General features: G+C 41.9%; 1 protein-coding gene across 1 annotated transcript; it reads right to left on the reverse strand.

Moving 5' to 3' along the window:
- Positions 1-6,108: 6,108 nt before the first annotated feature.
- LOC110524106 (RNA 3'-terminal phosphate cyclase) lies at positions 6,109-11,422 on the reverse strand. Its single transcript, XM_021603453.3, has 11 exons — positions 10,680-11,422; positions 10,462-10,562; positions 9,801-9,944; positions 9,424-9,547; positions 9,136-9,194; positions 8,905-9,046; positions 8,520-8,641; positions 8,119-8,177; positions 6,985-7,079; positions 6,671-6,775; positions 6,109-6,549 (listed from the first exon to the last, which is right to left on the reverse strand). The coding sequence occupies exons 1-11, from the start codon at positions 10,719-10,721 to the stop codon at positions 6,451-6,453; spliced, it is 1,092 nt and encodes a 363-aa protein (XP_021459128.1). The 5' UTR covers positions 10,722-11,422; the 3' UTR covers positions 6,109-6,450.
- Between the last annotated feature and the right edge of the window lie 9,044 nt (positions 11,423-20,466).

Here is a 20,466-nt window from a genome sequence, read left to right on the forward strand (position 1 = left end):
TAGGCATACTGACTGCAGGAATGTCCACCAGAGCTGTTGCCAGATCATTTAATGTTAATTTATTTTATGGTAGAAAAATTAACATTAATTTTGCCTCCAATGTCATTTTAGAGAATTTTGCTGTCCAACTGGCCTCACAACCCCATACCACGTATGACCACGTCAGCCCAGGACCTCCACATCCGACTTCTTCACCTGCGGGATAGTCTGAGACTAGCCACCCAAACAGCTGATGAAATTGTGGGTTTGGACAACCGAAGAATTTCTGCACAAACTGTCAAAAGCCGTCTCAGGGTAGTTCATCTGCGTGCTTTGAACAATGAACACAATTGCATTTTGTCGATGGAAATTTGAATGCATAGAGATATCGTGACGGGATCCTGAGACCCATTGACGTGTCATACTTCAGCCGCCACCACCTCGTGTTGTAGCATGAAAATGCACGGTCCCATGTCACAAGGATCTGTACACAATTCCTGGAAGTTGAAAATGTCCCAGTTCTTCCATGGCCTGCATACTCACCAGACATGTCACCAATTGAGCATGTTTGGGATGCTATGGATTGACATGTACGACAGCGTGTTCCTGTTCCCGCCAATATCCAGCAACTTCGCACAGCAATTGAAGAGGAGTGGGACAACATTCCACAGGCCACAATCAACAGCCTGATCAACTCTATGCGAAGGAGATGTGTTGCACAAATGGTGGTCACACCAGATACTGACAGATTTTCATGTCCACACCCATACCTTTTTTTTGTTCAAGGTATCTGTGACCAAAAGATGCATATCTGTATTCCCAGTCATATGAAATCCATAGACCAGGGCATAATGAATTTCCTTAAATTGACTGCTTTCCTTATGTGAACTGTAACTCAGTAGAATCTTTGAAATTGTTGCATGTTGCGTTTATATTTTTGTTCAGTGTAGCTGTATGACATTTGGTGTAGTAATCAGCTGGGGTAGCATGTGTTGATAGAACGCCACCCATTACAGCCCATGCTATCTTGATGTACCCCCATGTATGGCCTTTGAACCCCCAAGGTGGGCCAATAGAGATTATACCCTGATGAAAACAGCTTGGCTGTCAAAACATTGGAAATAAATGATTGCTCCTAGAGTGTGCAGCTTTTCTTTTTTAAAGGGCCCATAGCCTCTTGAGACCCAGCAATTCATTTTTTTCCTCTCTGGTGAACATCGGTTCTTGGTCCGTAACTCTGAGGCCATACAGTCACTGTATTAAGGCGTTTTGTTCTACTGTATTATTGACTATATTTTGTTTATTCCATGTAACTCTGTGTTGTTTCTGTTGCACTGCTTTGCTTTATCTTGGCCAGGTCGCAGTTGCAAAGGAGAACTTGTTCTCAACTAGCCTACCTGGTTAAATAAAGGTGAAATGAAAACATTTTAAAAGTCCTGTTGTCCCTTTAAGAGGACATTCTAGGCTTTTCAATGATATCATGTGTGGGGGTGCGACCTTGACAGCTTCATCTTCCTGCTTCTGAAAAAAATGGCTGCGGTCAAAATTAGCACATGCGGTGGACATTTGAAAAGAAGTGTGTGTAATTATAATTTTTGTGAATTTGACATTCAAATTCTTTCTGGTAAGTGAATATCTCAGGAATAGTTAAGGGAGTTGTCAGGACTGTGTCATACTTTCTTTCACATTAAATAAGAGCTTATCAAGAAATGTCCTCTGTACACCCGGATCCCACAACTGTTTTTCACCTTCTGTCCCCATTGATTTTAATGTCACATTTTTTTTCATATTTAGATCCCAATGACCACTACAGAGGACAATTTTGCACTTGCAATAAAAGATGAATAACAATATTTGTTCTAATTTCTTTCTTGGTAACATGTTTTTTTCCCACCCCAAACATTTAATAATAATAATCATCACGGGTCTCAGGAGGATAGAGATGTCATTACCAATCCAATTGTTTCATACCTTAATTTGTGTTGTGTATAATGAAGTAAATTATATATGAATTGCTTTAGTGTGAGAAGATTGTTCCCTTATAATACAACATTTAATTTCATATGCTCAATATCCGGAAAGGGGTCATAACATGTAATGCAGTGAAACTATATTTAGCTACCTCCTATAAGTGGTTATCATACCAAAATATAACCCACAGACATGGACCTTAATGAAAATCGTCATTAGACTTTGTCACCCCAAAGTGGACAATTATGTTAAATTTGGCCCTCTGGCTAATGGACTACAGTATATAGGAATAAATAAATATATAGGTTGAGCAACTGAAACTTAAGATAATATCTTAAGATAATATCTTAAGATAATATTGTAGCGACCTTAGCCAAACACCTACTTTGCAATCTCGTCAAGAAGTTCGCACCTCTTGGAGTAATGGCTAAGATGTTGTTTGCTGGACTTGGGATCATCAAGTCGGGGCTATGAACCGAATTCGCTCCCTTGGTCTCAGAAGTGAGATGGTGTTTGTTTTATCTGATAAACCCAATGCAATACACAACCAAGCTTGATCTCCGCTTAATCTCACCCTCAACATGTAATTTATCTTTATTTAAAAACACAAGTACTGTGAGTAAACTGTGACACTAGAATTAGGTATCATCCTCTCGTACCAGCGTTTATGTGGGTCACCCTCAATGAGAGGATGTGAGTGAGAGTGGACTGACAGTGTAACCGATGTGAAATGGCTAACTAGTTAGCGGTGGTGCGGGCTAATAGCATTTCAATCGGTGACGTCACTTGCTTTGAGACCTTGAAGTAGTGGTTCCCCTTGCTCTGCAAGGGCCACGGCTTTTGTGGAGCGATGGGTAACGATGCTTCGTGGGTGTCAGTTGTTGATGTGTGCAGAGGGTCCCTGGTTCGAGCCCGGTATGGGTGAGGGGACGGACTAAAGTTATACTGTTACAAAAGCAAACCCATTTTATTGCCATCATGCACACCCACTGGGCACACCCAATTCAACGTCTATTCCATGTTGGTTCATCGTAATTTCATTAAAATGACTTAGAAACAACGTTGATTCAACGTATTGACCCTATGTGCGTACTCCGGGTTTTTTGTTTACTTTATTTAGGTAAGCACAAAATCATATACATTTGTATTTTTAGTGAACCGTCCTTTAAAGAGGCTACCTCAGTAATGTCCAGAGTTTTTCCCTGCCCTGCTCATTAAAAATCAAGTAATTTGATTGTTGACCACACGTCTATTATTTTCTCTTGCATCCATCAATCATGAAAACGTGTATCTGTGATAGAATGTCATTTGTCATAGTAGCTGTTTGCTTCACTTCATTCAATCATAGACTGCAATAAATACTGTACCTTTTCCCCCTCACAGAAGAAAATCTGATAATATGGTTATTGCAAATCAATTGGAGCTTAGAAGAGATACCACATTAAACAAATCCCAATCCCAGAAGTATATATGCTGATGCTAGTAAAGGTTGATCTGGCAGCAATGAGATATATGTTTTCCATCGATCCAGCTCACCTGCTATTAGAGAGATCCAGACCTGCTGAGGTGCTGCTGCTGCGGCTGCAGGTTGGCTCCAGTCACTGTGCTCTTGGGCCCTCCAGGACACGACGTCTGACATGCCTACATTGGAGTACAGCAAAAGGGAAGGTTTGGGGGCCACCCGGGGCCTCAGCGACAACTCTGTGGATCACTGTGCCCCTTCCAACCCCAGAATATGATCAAGTCGATGTTTACCAAACGATAGAGGGGCTTTGTGAGTACTGTACCTCTGAGTGTGCCGGAGGAACACAAAGCTAGGGATGGTGGGGTCAGGTAACCGCCTCAGGTTACTGCAACGTGATTGGCCCTCACATGTTGCTCCTGTTCCTGTTACAACGCAGCCACGGTGTGAATTTCAAGTTTCTCTCAGATTTATCAGCTGCTAATTTGTTATTTCCTCTCTGTAGATAGATATCGATCTGCTCTATAAATGCTGGTCATTTTTCATTTAATTGCAGTGCTGTGCTCTGCTGTGTATTATTTCACACACCATGCATTGAGGAGTCTTGTTTGTATTTGGGGTCATGTGGAGACGACCTGATACTCTGTCCATCTGACATCACGGAACAACAGGACAAGTGAACATCTAGCTGTAGGGAGAAGGCTTACCTGCACTACTCAACAAGGAATTCAAAAAAGGGAATGGTTGTACATGCAGTTTCCTCTAATCTGTACAGTATATTCTAAAGAACCACCCAGCCATAGGAGTATTAGACCAAGGGAGTTTTCTTGAGAGGGTGTTTTATGTTTTATGATGTATACTGTAAATCGGTGTACAACTCAGTGTGTGAGCTTACAATAACAACGGCATGGTTTTCAATCTAAAACACAAGAGGGTAAAATTAGGGAGTTGGTGACTTCTATAAGCAACAGATGCACATGACTGTTGTGAATAACTAGAGATTGAATAACGCTCAGTGGTCACAACCTCCTCACCAATGAGATCTGCATAGTCATTCACATGGGCTAGACCCATTCTTTCCCCTCTATTGTCCCTGCATCTGGGGGTGGTGAGTCAAAGCGGTTAGAACAGGCCACAAAAGGAGCTGAGCAACAAACCTTGCCGTAAACCCTTAAGCCCTCACACATTCACCACTTACTTTCATAACCAATGAGCAAAGCTAAAACATACAATAGTTTACCTTCTCGTTACTCAAGAGCTTGTTGAAAAGGTTCTGTCAAGTTGCAGCAGCCGGGAAGGGAAAAAAAAGTCTGCTTTGCCAGGAGTAGTTACATAAGGTTTTCCACAGGTCTACACTTCACTGGAAGTGTAGACTGCATGCTTTCCAGTCAGACTAACCTGCAACTATTTCTGCTAGTTATCTGGAATAAGATCAATATGACTGTGTTTACACAGGTAGCCCAATTCTGATATTTTACCCACTAAGACCCACTGGTCTTTTGACCAATCACATCAGATATAAAAAATTTAAAAAATCTGATGTGATTGGTCAAAAGTTCAAATAGAGAAAGATCAGAATTGGGCTGCCTGCATAAACACAGCCTAAGCACCTCAACATGTGTAGTGCCAAAGGGTTATACTTGCTGTTAAATCATTAGGTGGCAAGTATAACAAGACCATGCTATCAAGCTGGGTCAGCTAGATAATTATTAATCTCAGACAGGCAACTCCATGCAATGTCTATGTAATTACTCTCGAGCACATCTAATAAGATTTTTGGAACAAATTATTTACTGGAGTTAAATTGTTGCCAACCTGTCCTTAAAATATTTGTTTGAATCACAAATATATTTTGCATTATGACAGACTAAGAGTGATGAGTCGCACCTCCCAAGTGGCACAGTGGTCTAAGACACGGCATCGCAGTGCTTGAGGTGTCACTACAGACCCGGGTTGGATCCCAGGCTGTGTCACAACCGGCTGTGCCCGGGAGTCCCATAGGGTGGTGCACAATTGGCCGGGTGTTGTCCGGGTTAGGGGAGTTTGGCTCATCATGCGCTAGAGTCCTTGTGGCAGGCCGGGCGCATGCAGCCTGACTTCGGTCATCAGTTGAACAGGTGTTTCCTCCGACACATTGGTAGGGCTGGCTTCCCAGGTTAAGCGGGCGGGTGTCAAGAAGCGCGGTTTGGTGGGTCATTTTTCAGAGGATACATGAATCGACCTCCGCCTCTCCTGAGCCCATTGGGGCGTTGTAGCGATGAGAGAAAATAACAATTGGATATCACAAAATTGAATAGAAAAGGGGGTAAAAATGTATTTATTTTTTTAATGAGTCATCACCAATGACTAACTTCTAGCTACATATTTCTCAATTTATCCAGGTGTGTGAATAATATTTTTTTCAAAATCTCCTGTTCTGGGAAGGAATTTTATTTGTAAATGCTTACAAAAAAAAGTGGCAAATCTCCAAATTTGTATTTTTTATCTTATGACTAATACAGTAGCCAACAAACCTCTGCAGTCTTGTCTGCATTACCTTAGTGACCATCAACAAATATATAATTAATTGACCTAAGAAAGGACCGCAGCATGGAACTAAAATGATAAACTAGGGACAAAGAACATGAAAATATGTTTGTCGTAAAAACCAGTATGCACTATAAGGCGCTTCAACAAACTACTGAAACATACACCACTTCCACGCAGAAATCGAAGGTTTTTATTATAACAGTGTAAGGCATTAATACCCTGAGTTATACAAGCTAAGAGGGTAATGATAGTTAATGCAATAGGGGGAAAAGGACAACGATGACCAACTCATGTGGCTGTATGTTTCTAAACCAATAATTAATTTGTTTGAATATCGAGCCACAAGGGCCATAAATCATAATATAAATAGAAGCAGCGTCAGACTATTCAGTGACGTCACAGTAGTGTATCGGCTATGAGTCCTCAAGTCTCTCCAGTGCCTCTTCTATCCACGACGGCAGATGGAGATGTCAACATAAAAGGGGTGTGGAGACAACACATGGGCGTGGCTAGAAATGAGGGTTGGTGACACCCACTCCTTGGCATTCGATGATGTAGGTGTCATTGCTGGCATTCTCATCTTCTGCCTTGGTCACTGTAAACTTAGCCTAGGAATAAGGACAACACTTTCTATTAAAAAGTTGACTGGTTTTATAAAAAAGTGAATAAACCATTGACATTAACAAATGCGCATCTTCAGAAATAAATGAAAACATTTTTGGGACCCACCTGGGTGAGCTGCTCTGCCACATGGATGGCAGTCTGTGTGTGTTGGGTGACTGGGCCAGTGCGGATTCTGGAGGTGCCATTCGCCAAGGCCATGAAGAGGATTAGCTGCCAGAAAGTGTAAGACAAAGAGTTCAGTGTGACTCTAAATAGAGTACGTTCAAGCGGCTGCTGTTAGATGGAGAGTAAGGCAGAGACAGGGGTCAAGCACCTATTCAACTTGGAAGTTCACGTTACTTACAATTAGTATAGATCACTTACAGGAGGACACCTAACATTGCGTTGTAAAACACCTGTGTGTGTGTGTCATTGCTAACCTGGTCCTGGAGAAACTCATCCACACAGCCGTTGTGCCTTATATTCCTGAGCAGCATCTCTGCAGCCTCGAAGCCCACTTTGTCTGCATATACACCTGAGGCATAGGAGAAAAGCATTAGTTGTCAATTTTGTAAAAATTATTTTTTAGATCTGGGTCCGTATTTTTGGTGTCTAATAGAGCAGAAGTGGGATCTAGGATCAGGTCCCCACCTAGTAATTTTTTTTCATTATAATCTAAACGGCAAAACTGATCCCAGATCAGCAGGCCTCTTACGGCGTCTGCATGCTTCCCAGACAAAACAGTTCGGAAGAGATTGCGCATATATTATGACAACATTTTGTGATATTTTTGTTAGCGTTGGACTTCGGTAATGGTTTTTGTCTGTCCCGGCATACATTTTCCCTCGAGGCAAGCCGATGACTACGCCCCCCCCCGTCTGATTAGTCCACAGCAGGGATTATTCAATAAAGCATTTGTCATTCAATGAGAGAACTCATTTTCATTCACATTTTTTCATTCACATTTTTTCATTGTGAAATACTGCAAATACTGCAAAACGGACAAACAGTAATATTGCCTAAGGGAGTATGTGAGCACACTCGTTCAGTTCGCCTAGCTGAGCTCAAAGCATGCCAACGCCTTTACTCTAAGCTTTATGAATACTGGCCCAGAGGTTATCAGTGTGTGCCAGAGAGTTTGAGTCATTTGTTTCCCTTAACAGGTGCACTGCATACACCTCCTAACTCTGCTCCCAAGAGAACAAACTGTGTTGTTGTAGAAACAGACAATCTAAAAAAGAAAGAAAAAAAAAAAACAACCTACGGATGCATCTGCTGATGGCAATTTAAAAATAGTAGCCACTACTGCCAAACAAAATACAATGAGCAAGATTTTCCCTTCTCAATATTTTCCAATTTCTCCACAGTTGACAACTTCCCCTGTATGTATGGCCTTAGAAATGTTCATGTGGATGCACTACTTCACTCACCATCCAATCAGATTTTACAGTTTCACATCCTAGCATAGACATGCTAGGCATTCTCTGTCGGATGTTGCCGACTAGTGGTACATCGTGTACTGTACACTTCACAGACCAAGCTGCAAGCAAGCACAAGAACAGTGGATTTCTCACCTTTCTTCCCAAGAGCTGACCCTGCAAATATACAGCCAGTGGAAGACTCTGCGATGATTCTGGTAAGGATAGACAGCATGTCAAAAATGAGGTAGAACTGCTAAGCTTTTAAGACGGCAGATCACCCATGGCAGTAAAAAAAAAAAAAAAAAAACTTCTCGTCTATCCACCAAACTAGGGACACAACATTATGCAAGCCACCAGTCTACTTATGAAAACAATTTCAGATGACGCCATCAATACACCCTCTACTAGTGCAAGTGGTTTGACAAGGATCATCTATAAAACATTGGCATAGTGACTGATACAGGTTTACTGAGGTCATAGGGTATTGGCATCTTTTGACAGTGTTTTACAGTCTGAGGGTTCACGGAACGGTAAACCGTCAGGTATAAGCTCACATGATGCCGTTGCCGCTCCCACAGGCCATGTCCTTCTCCTGCAGCGTTTGGATGTTTATGTATAGGTCCTTTATCTCTCTCCTGATAACTCTTGTCGCCGTCGTTGCCATGTCCTTGGCGAGCTGGAGGAAAACAAGTACGAGCTCACTCAAAATGTAGTTCATATTTTTCTCCCACGTGCATAGAGGATAGCACATGTATGGGTGGAAAGAACTGCCCCGTGGCATAAATTTCACCTGTCCAGAAACATCTAATTCATTGTGGAATAAGGATGAAAACCAATCAACTCCATTACTAGAGTAGTATATTATTACACAGGTAAAACATTAACTTAATGTAAAATTCCTAGGCAATTCTAACCCAAAGCCATTCCTTTGTACTGTACCTTATAGGGTAGCACCCCAGCAACAAAGGACCTGCCATATATCTTGGTGATGGTCCCTCGTTCGGTCATGGTGACGGGGCTCAACTCACTCACTGGGTTTACCTTGGCCACCACCTCACCTCCACCTTTGGGGTAGTAGCCCCTATTCGAGACAGAAGAACAGTCATTTTTTGGGGGGCCAGGCAGTATTATCCCACCAACAATTCTCCCAACATGGGAAGGGATACAAACCTCATTCTCAAATCACAGTCAAAATGTACTCCAAACTTCTCCACGATGGGCTTGAATACCTGGAAGACATTTGTATGTATTAAAGTATTTCCAATGGCATTTAACAATAATAGGAGAATGGCAAATAAGAGGATGTCAAGTGAGTCATATACCAAGCGGTCATCTGCGGGCTTATCTACAGACACAGGGTATATAACTTGAGAGAAGTCCAATTCATGATTTCCCAGGAACACAAGACGCCATTACACCCGCTGGCACCTCTACAAACACAGGTTAGGTTAACCATACCTTTATGGTGTAGTCAATCTGCGGGGCCATGTCTGCGTTGGTGCCCCCCTTCAGACATAGCTCCGAGGGTCCGTCAGCATACAGGGCACAGGGTAGAGAGACCTGCAGCAGCAGCCCAACACTCCTGGCATAGAGCGACACAGAAGTACGAGTTCGATGGAGACTAATGTAGTACGTTTTTTCCTATTTGTTTGGTGAAATTAAAGTATTGAATTCTATAGACACTTCTAGATATTATTTTGGATAGTGTTTCTACGACTATAAAATATGTCAGGTTGATAGTAACTACAAGGTTTTTAACACAACAAACTGTCTGTCCCATACTCTATTTGAATGTGTAGTTTGGAAGAACAGAGAAGCAGCCTGACATGATTTACCCTGCTGTTTGGGGGTCTGCGGTGTGCTTCCCAGCCTTTATTTTCCCAGGGGTGAGTGTGACTTCAGTAGATCCCACTGTGCCACCCTCTAGATTTCCACAACAAATGTCTCTCACCAACTCCAACCCTGACAGATGTTGTGGTCTTGTGAAAAGGGGAAGGGGGGTGGCGGGTTAACAATGAAAGAAACAAACGTCTTAATTCACTATAAAAAATAAGTAGGCTTTGATATTATCTGTGCAGAATAATATAGGCGATGAAGGGAAAGTTGAGTAGGCTAGTTCAGTTGTTGATAGGAATAAGTGAACAGCCATGTGCTAGCGCATTAACCAACAAAGGATCACATGAAAAATGTAACGAGGGCATCTGCCGTTCAATATAAAACAAATTAGACAGTTACAAATAAAGGCTGTAAAACGGTTATCAATTGTTTGTCGGAGACGTACGTTAATGCTACATCTACTTTGAAAAGAAAGGTCCTTTAGACCAACTTTGCTTTGTTTTCTGATTCACTAAACTTCTGTCTGGCGTCGCCGGGAATCGCCCCAGGGCTATAGACTGCGACTATAGTGAAGCTTTCATTTATTAGTAATGACATGTGGCTTTTGTTGTTATACATACTCTCTATAATAGTATGGCAAATATTTATTAAATTAATTACCTTAATCCTGGTGTACTTCTACCTGCGCGGATTTTGTGTATTCTGATGGATGCGCCGTTGATGCAACTCAGTGCGGCGGTTACTCTCAAAATTTGCCCGCCCTGAAAGAGGACAAAACATGACAATGTACACAGTAAATACATATCCTAAGTTTACTGTCAAACCATTTTTATAAAATATGTAGTAGAAAGTGTATTTTAATCGTGTGAAATACTCACACCCTCCATTATACTTCCGTCCATTTCCACTGCTGCGGCCATTTTTGAAAAAATAAGACAAATATTTATACTTTTCAATGACTTCACCGCTCTAAGAAATGTATTATTGCGGTCTTTAATGATGCGAAAACACGCCAATGTGGATGGTCTGCTCTGAAGTAGCCTTGGACAGCGCTTGTAGAAGACACTCGGCGGTGTCTGGGGCAGACAATACAGCAAGTCCAACCGCGAACTTCCCCCAACAGTCACTGCGCAGTGCGGTAGTACTTAGGCCTAATCAATTAACGCAATTTCTTATCACTGAGAAAAAAGTTACATCCACAATGGTCCCAAAAACGGGTTATATTTGAACTGGGATGTTCACGTTATTCAAAAAAGTCCATGGAATATATTGCTCAGCATAGGCTGCTACTCTTGAGTCTGTTGATAGTTAGCACATGCGCACTCGTGATCAGCAACGCAATGAACCCCACTCCCCCTGTTCAAACTTGGTAGTGGGGGGGAAAGGGTGATGGCTAGAAGGATTCCAGTTTTAGTCAAATTAAGGTCAAAAGTTGTTGTTTTGTTCTTGCATTTTAGGTAACAATTTTTCTAGCCTTAACCGAATTATCATAACCTGCTACGTTAAGGCTAGGAAAAGAGTTTGGGTTAGCAAAAGTGCTAAAAAATAATACACTTTTGACCGTAATTTGTCAAAAGCTGGATCCCTTCTAGCCACGTCTGGAAAAAAAGCCTAGGATAAAGGAGATTCCCGAAAAACATGGCACTTCCATACAGCTACGACTTTTTCTTCGCAGGTTAGGATAATTAACGTATCAGGTTAGGAGCTATAGGTTAAGGTTAGGGAAAGGGTTAGTGAAAAGTCACTTGTAATGAAGTAGCGTGTTTTTATGGAGTCCCAGAAAAAAGTGGCACCAAATTATCTCATCGCAAAGTGACATATCGGAATTATCAACGTGCGGTTGTTGTACTGTGTGTGACTATGTTATGTAGGGAATTTGTTATTAATGTATTGTCAAATAACGCGTAACCAAACGTTATAGGTGAATCAACAGCCAAGGTAAGTGGCAAATCAAGTTGGTTATTTTGACTCCATTTACGGATTTGTAGCCCAGTCTGAATATACTAGTGGACCACTAGTCCAATAACTCCAATCAAATGAATTTAATTCGCCACTCAGTGCAAGCAAAGATTTTGATAACTAACCCAAGACAGACCACAAGGTGTCATTTCCAATGGGAGCAAATTAAGCAGAGTGGGCAGAAAAGGTAAGGAGGTGGGCAGGGCTAACACGAGCTAGCGTTCTAGCATGTATTTGCATATTTCCGTTAGGAACGCCTACTGTGAAGCGCTTGTGTGCAATAACAGTTTGCCCTTGCCCTTCTAAACAAAAATGTAAACTTTTGAAAGGGTAAAGTCTACAAATCTTAGTGCACTCTGTTCGTAACATTACAGTTTTGGGAACGGAAAACTGTTTTGAGATCGAATGTTTCATCAATAAGAAAATCAGAAGAATGTTGGCCAAGTTTCATCGAGCTCTATCTTCTCCCACTTCCCATCAATGGACTTCCTCTCAAAAAATATCACCCCCCCAAATGCTAACCTCCCGTTATTGTAATGTTGACACTATGTACAAAAAGTGCTTGTACTTTTTATATGGTTTACCCGATGTGGATGAAAATACCCTTAAATTAAAACTGACATGCACTTTAACTTCAAAGTCAATGTTTAATTTCAAATCCAAACTTGTGGAGTGTAGAGCCAAGAGAAGAACAAATGCTTCACTGTCCCAATAATTACAGAGGGCACTGTTTTATCTGTGGTGCAAGTATGGGTAGCTGCAGCCCAATATGGCGACCGGAGTATGGGCGAGTCAGTGTGTTGATGGGAGTGGGTGTATGGAAAGCGAATCAGTTAATTCAGCAGATGTGTTGCCACCATTTGCCAGTGCAAATGACTAGTGCACCAGTGTTGTATAGAGCTGCTTGCTGACCTGAGATGCTTCCCACAGGGCAGCTGTATCAGGATGTCGCCGGCTGTAGCTAACATGTTGACCAGTGCAAAGGTGTTGTATCAAGGTGCCTGCCAACCTGAGGTGCTTCCCACTGGGCAGCTGTATCACGGTGTCACAGGCAGTAGCTCACGTGGCAATTTATTCCATCACATAATTTTATTTCAAGTGGGATAGCAGCCTACACAAGAAATAACTTATATTGAAAACCAATTTGGATGTCACCTTTTTAAAAATGTTATTCTTTGGATACATACCGTCTACTCAATGTGGAGGGTATGAACGGCAACAACACCGGTGTCCTTCGCTCCCACTTGACAAGCACCACTGTCCCGCAAGGGTCGTGGGAAGATAGCAACCTAGAAGCCAATATCAGGGAGACAGACACCGTAAGCCCACACATACAACGCATACAAGCAACAGTACATCCATCATCAGTACATTTAATCAAAAATAAACAATTGTTTGAGTTTATTTTATTTTTACAGGGACAGTACACATTAATCAACGTTTCAGCAAAAGTGCCGGTTTTAGCCAGCCGGCTAATTTTCAACCGTAGTCCCTGGGCAGGTTATTAAAAACAATTACAATATAGACAATCATTGAGCAGTGAGCACATGCAGAGCAACATAGGACAAGCAAGACGTAGCATACAGACAGAGCAACATAGAACAAAAAGCAGCAAGTCAAAATTCATAAAAGCAACAAAGTGTTTCCACACTTCACAAGCTACAGATGACAGACAACATGGAAAGCGACAATACACAGCTAGGGATTATGATCACAAATCTGATTGACCTTTAGCCATGTATTCATACATTTTGTGAAAGTGTGATAGATGGTGCAGTTATGTGTGTCTGATGGCAGTGTATTCCAGACATGGGAAGCTCTCACAGAGAAAGCAGATTTACTAAAGTTGCTTTTCCTTAAGGGAACTATAAAGTCACCTCTCATGGCGGACCTTGTGGATCTGCTGCCATATGTTTGGGTTTTCTGTTTAACAAAAATACTGAGTGGAGGGGGAACCAGGCCATTTAGGATTTTGAATAGAAGACATGCTTCAGTGTATTGCACAAGATTTTCCCAACTCAGAAGCTCATGCTTTCTGAGGATGTAACAGTGATGATGGCTTTTGGGCTTCCTATCAAAGCACTTTGAGAGCCTGTTTGTAGACAGACGGAATAGGTTTTAATGTTGTAAAGCAAGCTTGGGCCCAACTAGTCAAGCAGTATGTTAAGTGGGGGAGTATCATAGATTTGAAGTACAGTTTTGCTACCTCTGTAGTCAAACAATTTCATATAAATCGGAAAATTAGCTAGGTTGAATTTGGTTATCTGAATGAACTTTTTCACATGCTTTTTAAAAGAGAGGTTGGAATCAAGTATGATGCCGAGGTACTTAAAATCAGATACCACCTGTGGCTTCTTCCCTGACACATAGACATCAGGTTCAATAGCATCTGTTGCCCTCTTTGTAAAGAACATGCAAACAGTTTTTTTCACATTGTTAATATGATATCTGAGCGAGAGTGATTCATGAAATGAATGGGGGCCCCCTGGAGGTCAGGGCACCTGGGCACGGGCACTGTGTGCCTGGTCTGTAATTCGGCCATGATTACTACAGTCGTGGCCAAAAGTTTTGAAAATGACACAAATATTAATTTTCACAAAGTTTGCTGCTTCAGTGTCTTTAGATATTTTTGTCAGATGTTACTATGGAATACTGAAGTATAGTTACAAGCATTTCATAAGTGTCAAAGGCTTTTATTGACAATTACATGAAGTTGATGCAAAGAGTCAATATTTGCAGTGTTGACCCTTCTTTTTCAAGACCTCTGCAATCTGCCCTGGCATGCTGTCAATGAACTTCTGGTTCACATCCTGATTGATGGCTGCCCATTCTTGCATAATCAATGCTTGGAGTTTGTCATAATTTGTGGGTTTTTGTTTGTCCACCCACCTCTTGAGGATTGACCACAAGTTCTCAATGGGATTAAGGTCTGGGGAGTTTCCTGGCCATGGACCCAAACTATCGATGTTTTGTTCCCCGAGCCACTTAGTTATCACTTTTGCCTTATGGCAATGTGCTCCATCATGCTGGAAAAGGCATTGTTCGTCACCAAACTGTTCCTGGATGGTTGGGAGAAGTTGCTCTCGGAGGATGTGTTGGTACCATTCTTTATTCACGGCTGTGTTCTTAGGCAAAATTGTGAGTGAGCCCACTCCCTTGGCTGAGAAGCAACCCCACACATGAACGGTCTCAGGATGCTTTACTGTTGACATGACACAGGACTGATGGTAGAGCTCACCTGGTCTTCTCCGGACAAGATTTTTTCGGGATGCCCCAAACAATCGGAAAGGGGATTCATCAGAGAAAAGGACTTTATCCCAGTCCTCAGCAGTCCAATCCCTGTACCTTTTGCAGAATATCAGTCTGTCCCTGATGTTTTTCCTGGAGAGAAGTGGCTTCTTTGCTGCCCTTCTTGACACCAGGCCATCCTCCAAAAGTCTTTGCCTCACTGTGCGTGCAGATGCACTCACACCTGCCTGCTGCCATTCCTGAGCAAGCTCTGTACTGGTGGTGCCCCGATCCCGCAGCTGAATCAACTTTAGGAGACGGTCCTGGCGCTTGCTGCACTTTCTTGGGCGCCCTGAAGCCTTCTTCACAACAATTGAACTGCTCTCTATGAAGTTCTTGATGATCCGATAAATGGTTGATTTAGGTGCCATCTTACTGGCAGCAAGTCTGTTATTCAAACTCAATCAGCATGACAGAGTGATCTCCAGCCTTGTCCTCATCAACACTCACACCTGTGTTAACGAGAGAATCACTGACATGATGTCAGCTGGTCCTTTTGTAGCAGGGCTGAAATGCAGTGTAAATGTTTTTTTGGGGATTCAGTTCATTTGCATGGCAAAGAGGGACTTTGCAATTAATTGCAATTCACCTGATCACTTTTCATAACATTCTGGAGCATATGCAAATTGCCATCATACAAACTGAGGCAGCAGACTTTGTGAAAATTAATATTTGTGTCATTCTCAACACATTTGGCCATGACTGTACAAGTTTAGATAGTTTAGTGTTTGTCTAGCCAGCTAATTTACCAATCAACATTTTTTGTTGTTGACATGGGCTAATTGAGTGACTGTCATTGAGTGACATTAGAAGAGGAAAAGTACTGATGCCCAACCACGTTTCGAAATTGCACCTTGTGTATTCTGCTATTCTAACTCAAATTTAATCAAATGTTATTTGTCACATGCACCGAATTTAACTGGTGTAGACTTTACCGTGAAATGCTTGCTTATGAGCCTTCCCAACGATGCAGAGTAAAATGAAATAGTAACAATATAAATAAAATACACAACAATGGAGCTGTATAAAGCGAGTACCAGTACCAGATCAATGAGCAGAGGTACAAGGTAGTTGAGGTAGATATGTAGATGAAGGCAGGGTAAAGAGACTAGGTATCAGGGTATTTAGTAATAAGAGTACAATAAAGAACAGAGTAGCAGCAGCAAATGATAAGTGTAAAAGTGTTTTTGTTTGTGTTTGCATGTAATGTGCATGTATGTGTTTGTGTTGTGTCGGAATGCCTGCGTTATGTGTGTGCGTATGTGGTGTACCTGTATGTGAATGTGTGTGAGTGAGTGTGTATATAGTGTGTACTGTTTAGTCTAGTGAGTGTGTGTAGGGTCAGTGCAGATCAGTTGGGTACCATTAATTTAGTATTTAGAAGTCTGGCTATGGCTTGGGGGTAGAAGTAGTCTTGGAGCCTGTTGGTCCGAGAGCTGATGCTCCCGTACCATTTGCCGGACTTTAAGCAGAGTGAACAGTTTATGGCTTGGGTGGCTGGAGTTTTTGGCCATTTCTTTGGGCCTTCCTCTGACAGGACCTGGATGGCAGGGAGCTCGGCCCCAGTGATGTACTGGGCTTTCCACACCACCCCCCATAGTGCTTGCAGCTGTATAACATTTTGAGTATCTGAGGATCACTGCCAAATCTTTTCAGCCTCCTAAATGGGGAAGAGGTGCCATTTTCACGACTGTGCGGGTGTGTGTGGACCATGTTAGGTCCTTAGTGATGTGGATGCCAAAGAACTCTTGACCCGCTCCACAACGGCCCAGTCGATGTGGATGGGGGTGTGCTCTCCCCTCTTTCTCCTATAGTCCATGATCAGCTCTCTGGTTTTACTGATATTGAGGGAGACGTTGTTGTCCTGGCACCACACTGCTAAGTCTCTGACCTCCTTCCTGTACACGGTCTCATCGCCGTCGGTGATCAGGCCTAACACCGTTGTGTCGCCAGCAAACTTGATGATGGTGTTGGAGTCGTGCATGGCCAAGCAGTCGTGAGTGAACAGGGAGTACAAGATGGACCTAAGCACACATCCCATACCCTCACCACCTGGGACCAGCCTGTCAGGAAGTACAGGATCGAGTTGCTAGTGCTGAGCAATTAACCAAAATGTTGGTTATTTTTCATTTTTTAAATAACTAATTGACCGAAGTTGGTTAAATTATTCATTATTCCAGTTCGTTCATTTTTTTTATGTGAGCTTGATGAGCAGTTTCTGTAGAGCCTGAAATGTGCAATGTAGTAGGAAGTTGTAGTTTCCAACAGGCCAATATTCTACATAGTTTAGCTCAGAAAACATGTTAATTAACTACAATGACCATAATCCATTGTGCGCCCACTTAAACTTGTCCGGTCTGTGTGGAGCAGACATCGAGACTGAGAGAAAAGAGCATGCACTATAGAGAGGGATAGAAAGCCATTGCTTTGCAAGCCTGAAAATACATGATCTAAGTGATTGGTAGTTGGTTCTCAACAGTCATAAATGTATGCCTTATTTACTTTGAAGACATACTAAAATAGTCATTTTATCAGACAACATAGGCAACAGCTCTATAGAGATGAGATGATGACTTGGAAGGAAATAATAAAGTGATCAAATAAAACAAATATTTTATTAAAGTAAAGTGAATAAATGATAAATAAAAAATAAGTGATAAGCAGTAATGGGCAGCCACTACCATCATGGGACTTTTATTCATTGTTTTATTCAGTGTTTGTACAACATTCAACCCACATAATGCAGAGTGCATTTAATGTTTTAAAGAATAATCGAAAAACTGTGATAATTTTTTAATAATCGAACCAAAACCAACCAACCTCAAAAAGCACTAAACGCTCAGCCCTACTAGACGGAGAGGGAGGGGTTCAGTCCCAGGGTCCCTAGCTTGGTGATGAGCTTGAAGGAGACTATGGTATTGAACGCTGATCTGTAATCTATGAACAGCATTCTCACAGTAAGTTGAGACCCTGATTGAATTCCGAATGTCCGGACCTCTCCAATAGTGTGTGATTGCGGCCCTCAATTTGGATGTTCCTGCATGTGTGCATTCATGAATCAGCAAGAACGCCCCTCCTCGAGCATCCCATTGGTTCCTGCTTGTGTTTAAGTGACACTTTTTATATTCTGGATTTACCCTACTTGTCTATAGGGTTCAAATGTGGGTCAAAAGGGAAATAAAAGTATTATGAGTTTTTCAGTTTGGCTATGACAGTATAATTAATGTACAATGTAGTAAACAAAAAAGCATGAAACAAACATTTTACTTAGATTAGATTCTTCAAAGTAACCACCCTTTATGACAGCTTTGCACACTCTTGGCATTCTCTCAACCAGCTTCACCTGGAATGCTTTTCCAGTCTTGAAGGAGTTCCCACATGCTGAGCACTTGTTGGCTGCTTTTCCTTCACTCTGCAGTCCAACTCATCCCAAACCATCTCAATTGGGTTGAGGTCAAGTGATTGTGGAGGCCAGGTCATCTGATGCAGCACTCCATCACTCTCCTTCTTGGTCAAATAGCCCTTAGCCTGGAGGTGTGTTGGGTCATTGTCCTGTTGAAAAACAAATGATAGTCCCACAAAGTGCAAACCAGATGGGATGGCGTATCGCTGCAGAATGCTGTGGTAGCCATGCTGGTTAAGTGTGCCTTCAATTGTAAATAAATCACTGACAGTGTCACCAGCAAAGTACCATCACACCTCCTCCTCCATGCTTCATGGTGGGAACCACACATGGGGAGATCATCCGTTCACCTACTCTGTGTCTCACAAAGACACAGCGCTTGGAACCAAAAATCTCAAATTTGGACTCATCAGACCAAAAAACAGATTTACACCAGTCTAATGTCCATTAGTCGTGTTTCTTGGCCCTAGCAAGTCTCTTATTATTATTGGTGTCCTTTAGTAGTGGTTTCTTTGCTGAACTCTATGAAGCAATTATTTGGGCTGCAATTTCTAATGCTGGTAACTCTAATGAACTTATCCTCTGCAGCAGAGGTAACTCTGGGTCTGGGTCCTTTCCTGTAGCGGTCCTCATGAGAGGAACCAGTTTCATCATAGGGCTTGATGGTTTTTGCGACTGCACTTGAAGAAACTTTCAAAGATCTTGCTCCAAATGCTCCAAATTGACTGACCTTCATGTCTTAAAGTAATGATGGACTGTCGTTTCTCTTTGCTTATTTGAACGGTTCTTGCCACAATACATGGTATTTTACGAAATCTTCTGTATAGTACCCCTAACTTGTCACAACACAACTGATTGGCTCAAACGCATTAAGAAGGAAAGAAATTCCACAAATGGACTTTTAAGAAGGAAACCTGCTAATTTAAAAGCATTCCAGGTGAATACCTCATGAAGTTGGTTGAGAGAATGCCAAGAGTGTGCAAAGCTGTAATCAAGGCAAAGGGTGGATACTTTGAAGAATCTCAAATATATTTAGATTTGTTTAACACTTTTTTGGTTACTACATGATTGATGTGTTATTTCATAGTTTTGATGTCTTCACTATTATTATACAGTGTAGGAAATAGCAAAATACAGAAAAACCCTTGAATGAGTAGCTGTGTCCAAACTTTTGACTGGTACTGTATTAGATACCATTTCACTGATTCCGCTCCAGTCCTTACCACAAGCCTGTTCTCCCCAAATAAGGTGCCACCAACCTCCAGTGCACCCTTCCTAACTGTCTTACATTCCCTGAGACCAACCAGAAAATGTTCCTAGGCCAAATATTCCCAGATTTTGTGCTCTCCCGTTTCTGCATTGCCAAATTCTGCACAGGCAAAGGAGTAGGCTGGGTGCACGTCAATTGCTCATTAGGTGCATAGACTGCAGGGGTGTCGTAGCACCTCCGCCACTTCTTACAATGGTGCTCCTTTAGTAAAGTTTAGATCAAAGCTGAATCAATGTCTTGGACAGTGGCGACCCATCATTCAGGGCAGGTGGGGCTGTTTTGAGCCCCACTTATTTAGCTAATATGTATATATACAAGTTTGGACACACCCAGGGTTTTTCTTTATTTTTACTATAAAAATAAAGAAAAACCCTTGAATGAGTAGGTCTGTCCAAACTTCTGACTGGTACTGTACATCAAACACATGATTTACAGGTGGACCGTTTAGAAATTACAGCACATTTTGTACATAGTCCAAAAGATATTGGGACAAATTCAGTTATATGTGTATTAAACACAGGAGGTTGGTGGCACCTTAATGGCTGGAGCAGAATCAGTGTAACGGTATCAAATACATAGTTTCCAGGTGTTTGATGCCATTCCATTTGCTCTGTTGTGGCCATTATTATGAGCCGCCATTATTATCCCCTCACCAGACTCCACTGGAAGGGACTTTTAAATGAAGTAGCAGTAAATACACTATATATACAAAAGTATGTTGACAACCTTTCAAATTAGTGGATTC

The sequence above is a fragment of the Oncorhynchus mykiss genome, chromosome 5, assembly GCF_057628025.1.
Source record: "Oncorhynchus mykiss isolate SJ-2025 chromosome 5, ASM5762802v1, whole genome shotgun sequence".
Classification (NCBI taxonomy): domain Eukaryota; kingdom Metazoa; phylum Chordata; class Actinopteri; order Salmoniformes; family Salmonidae; genus Oncorhynchus; species Oncorhynchus mykiss.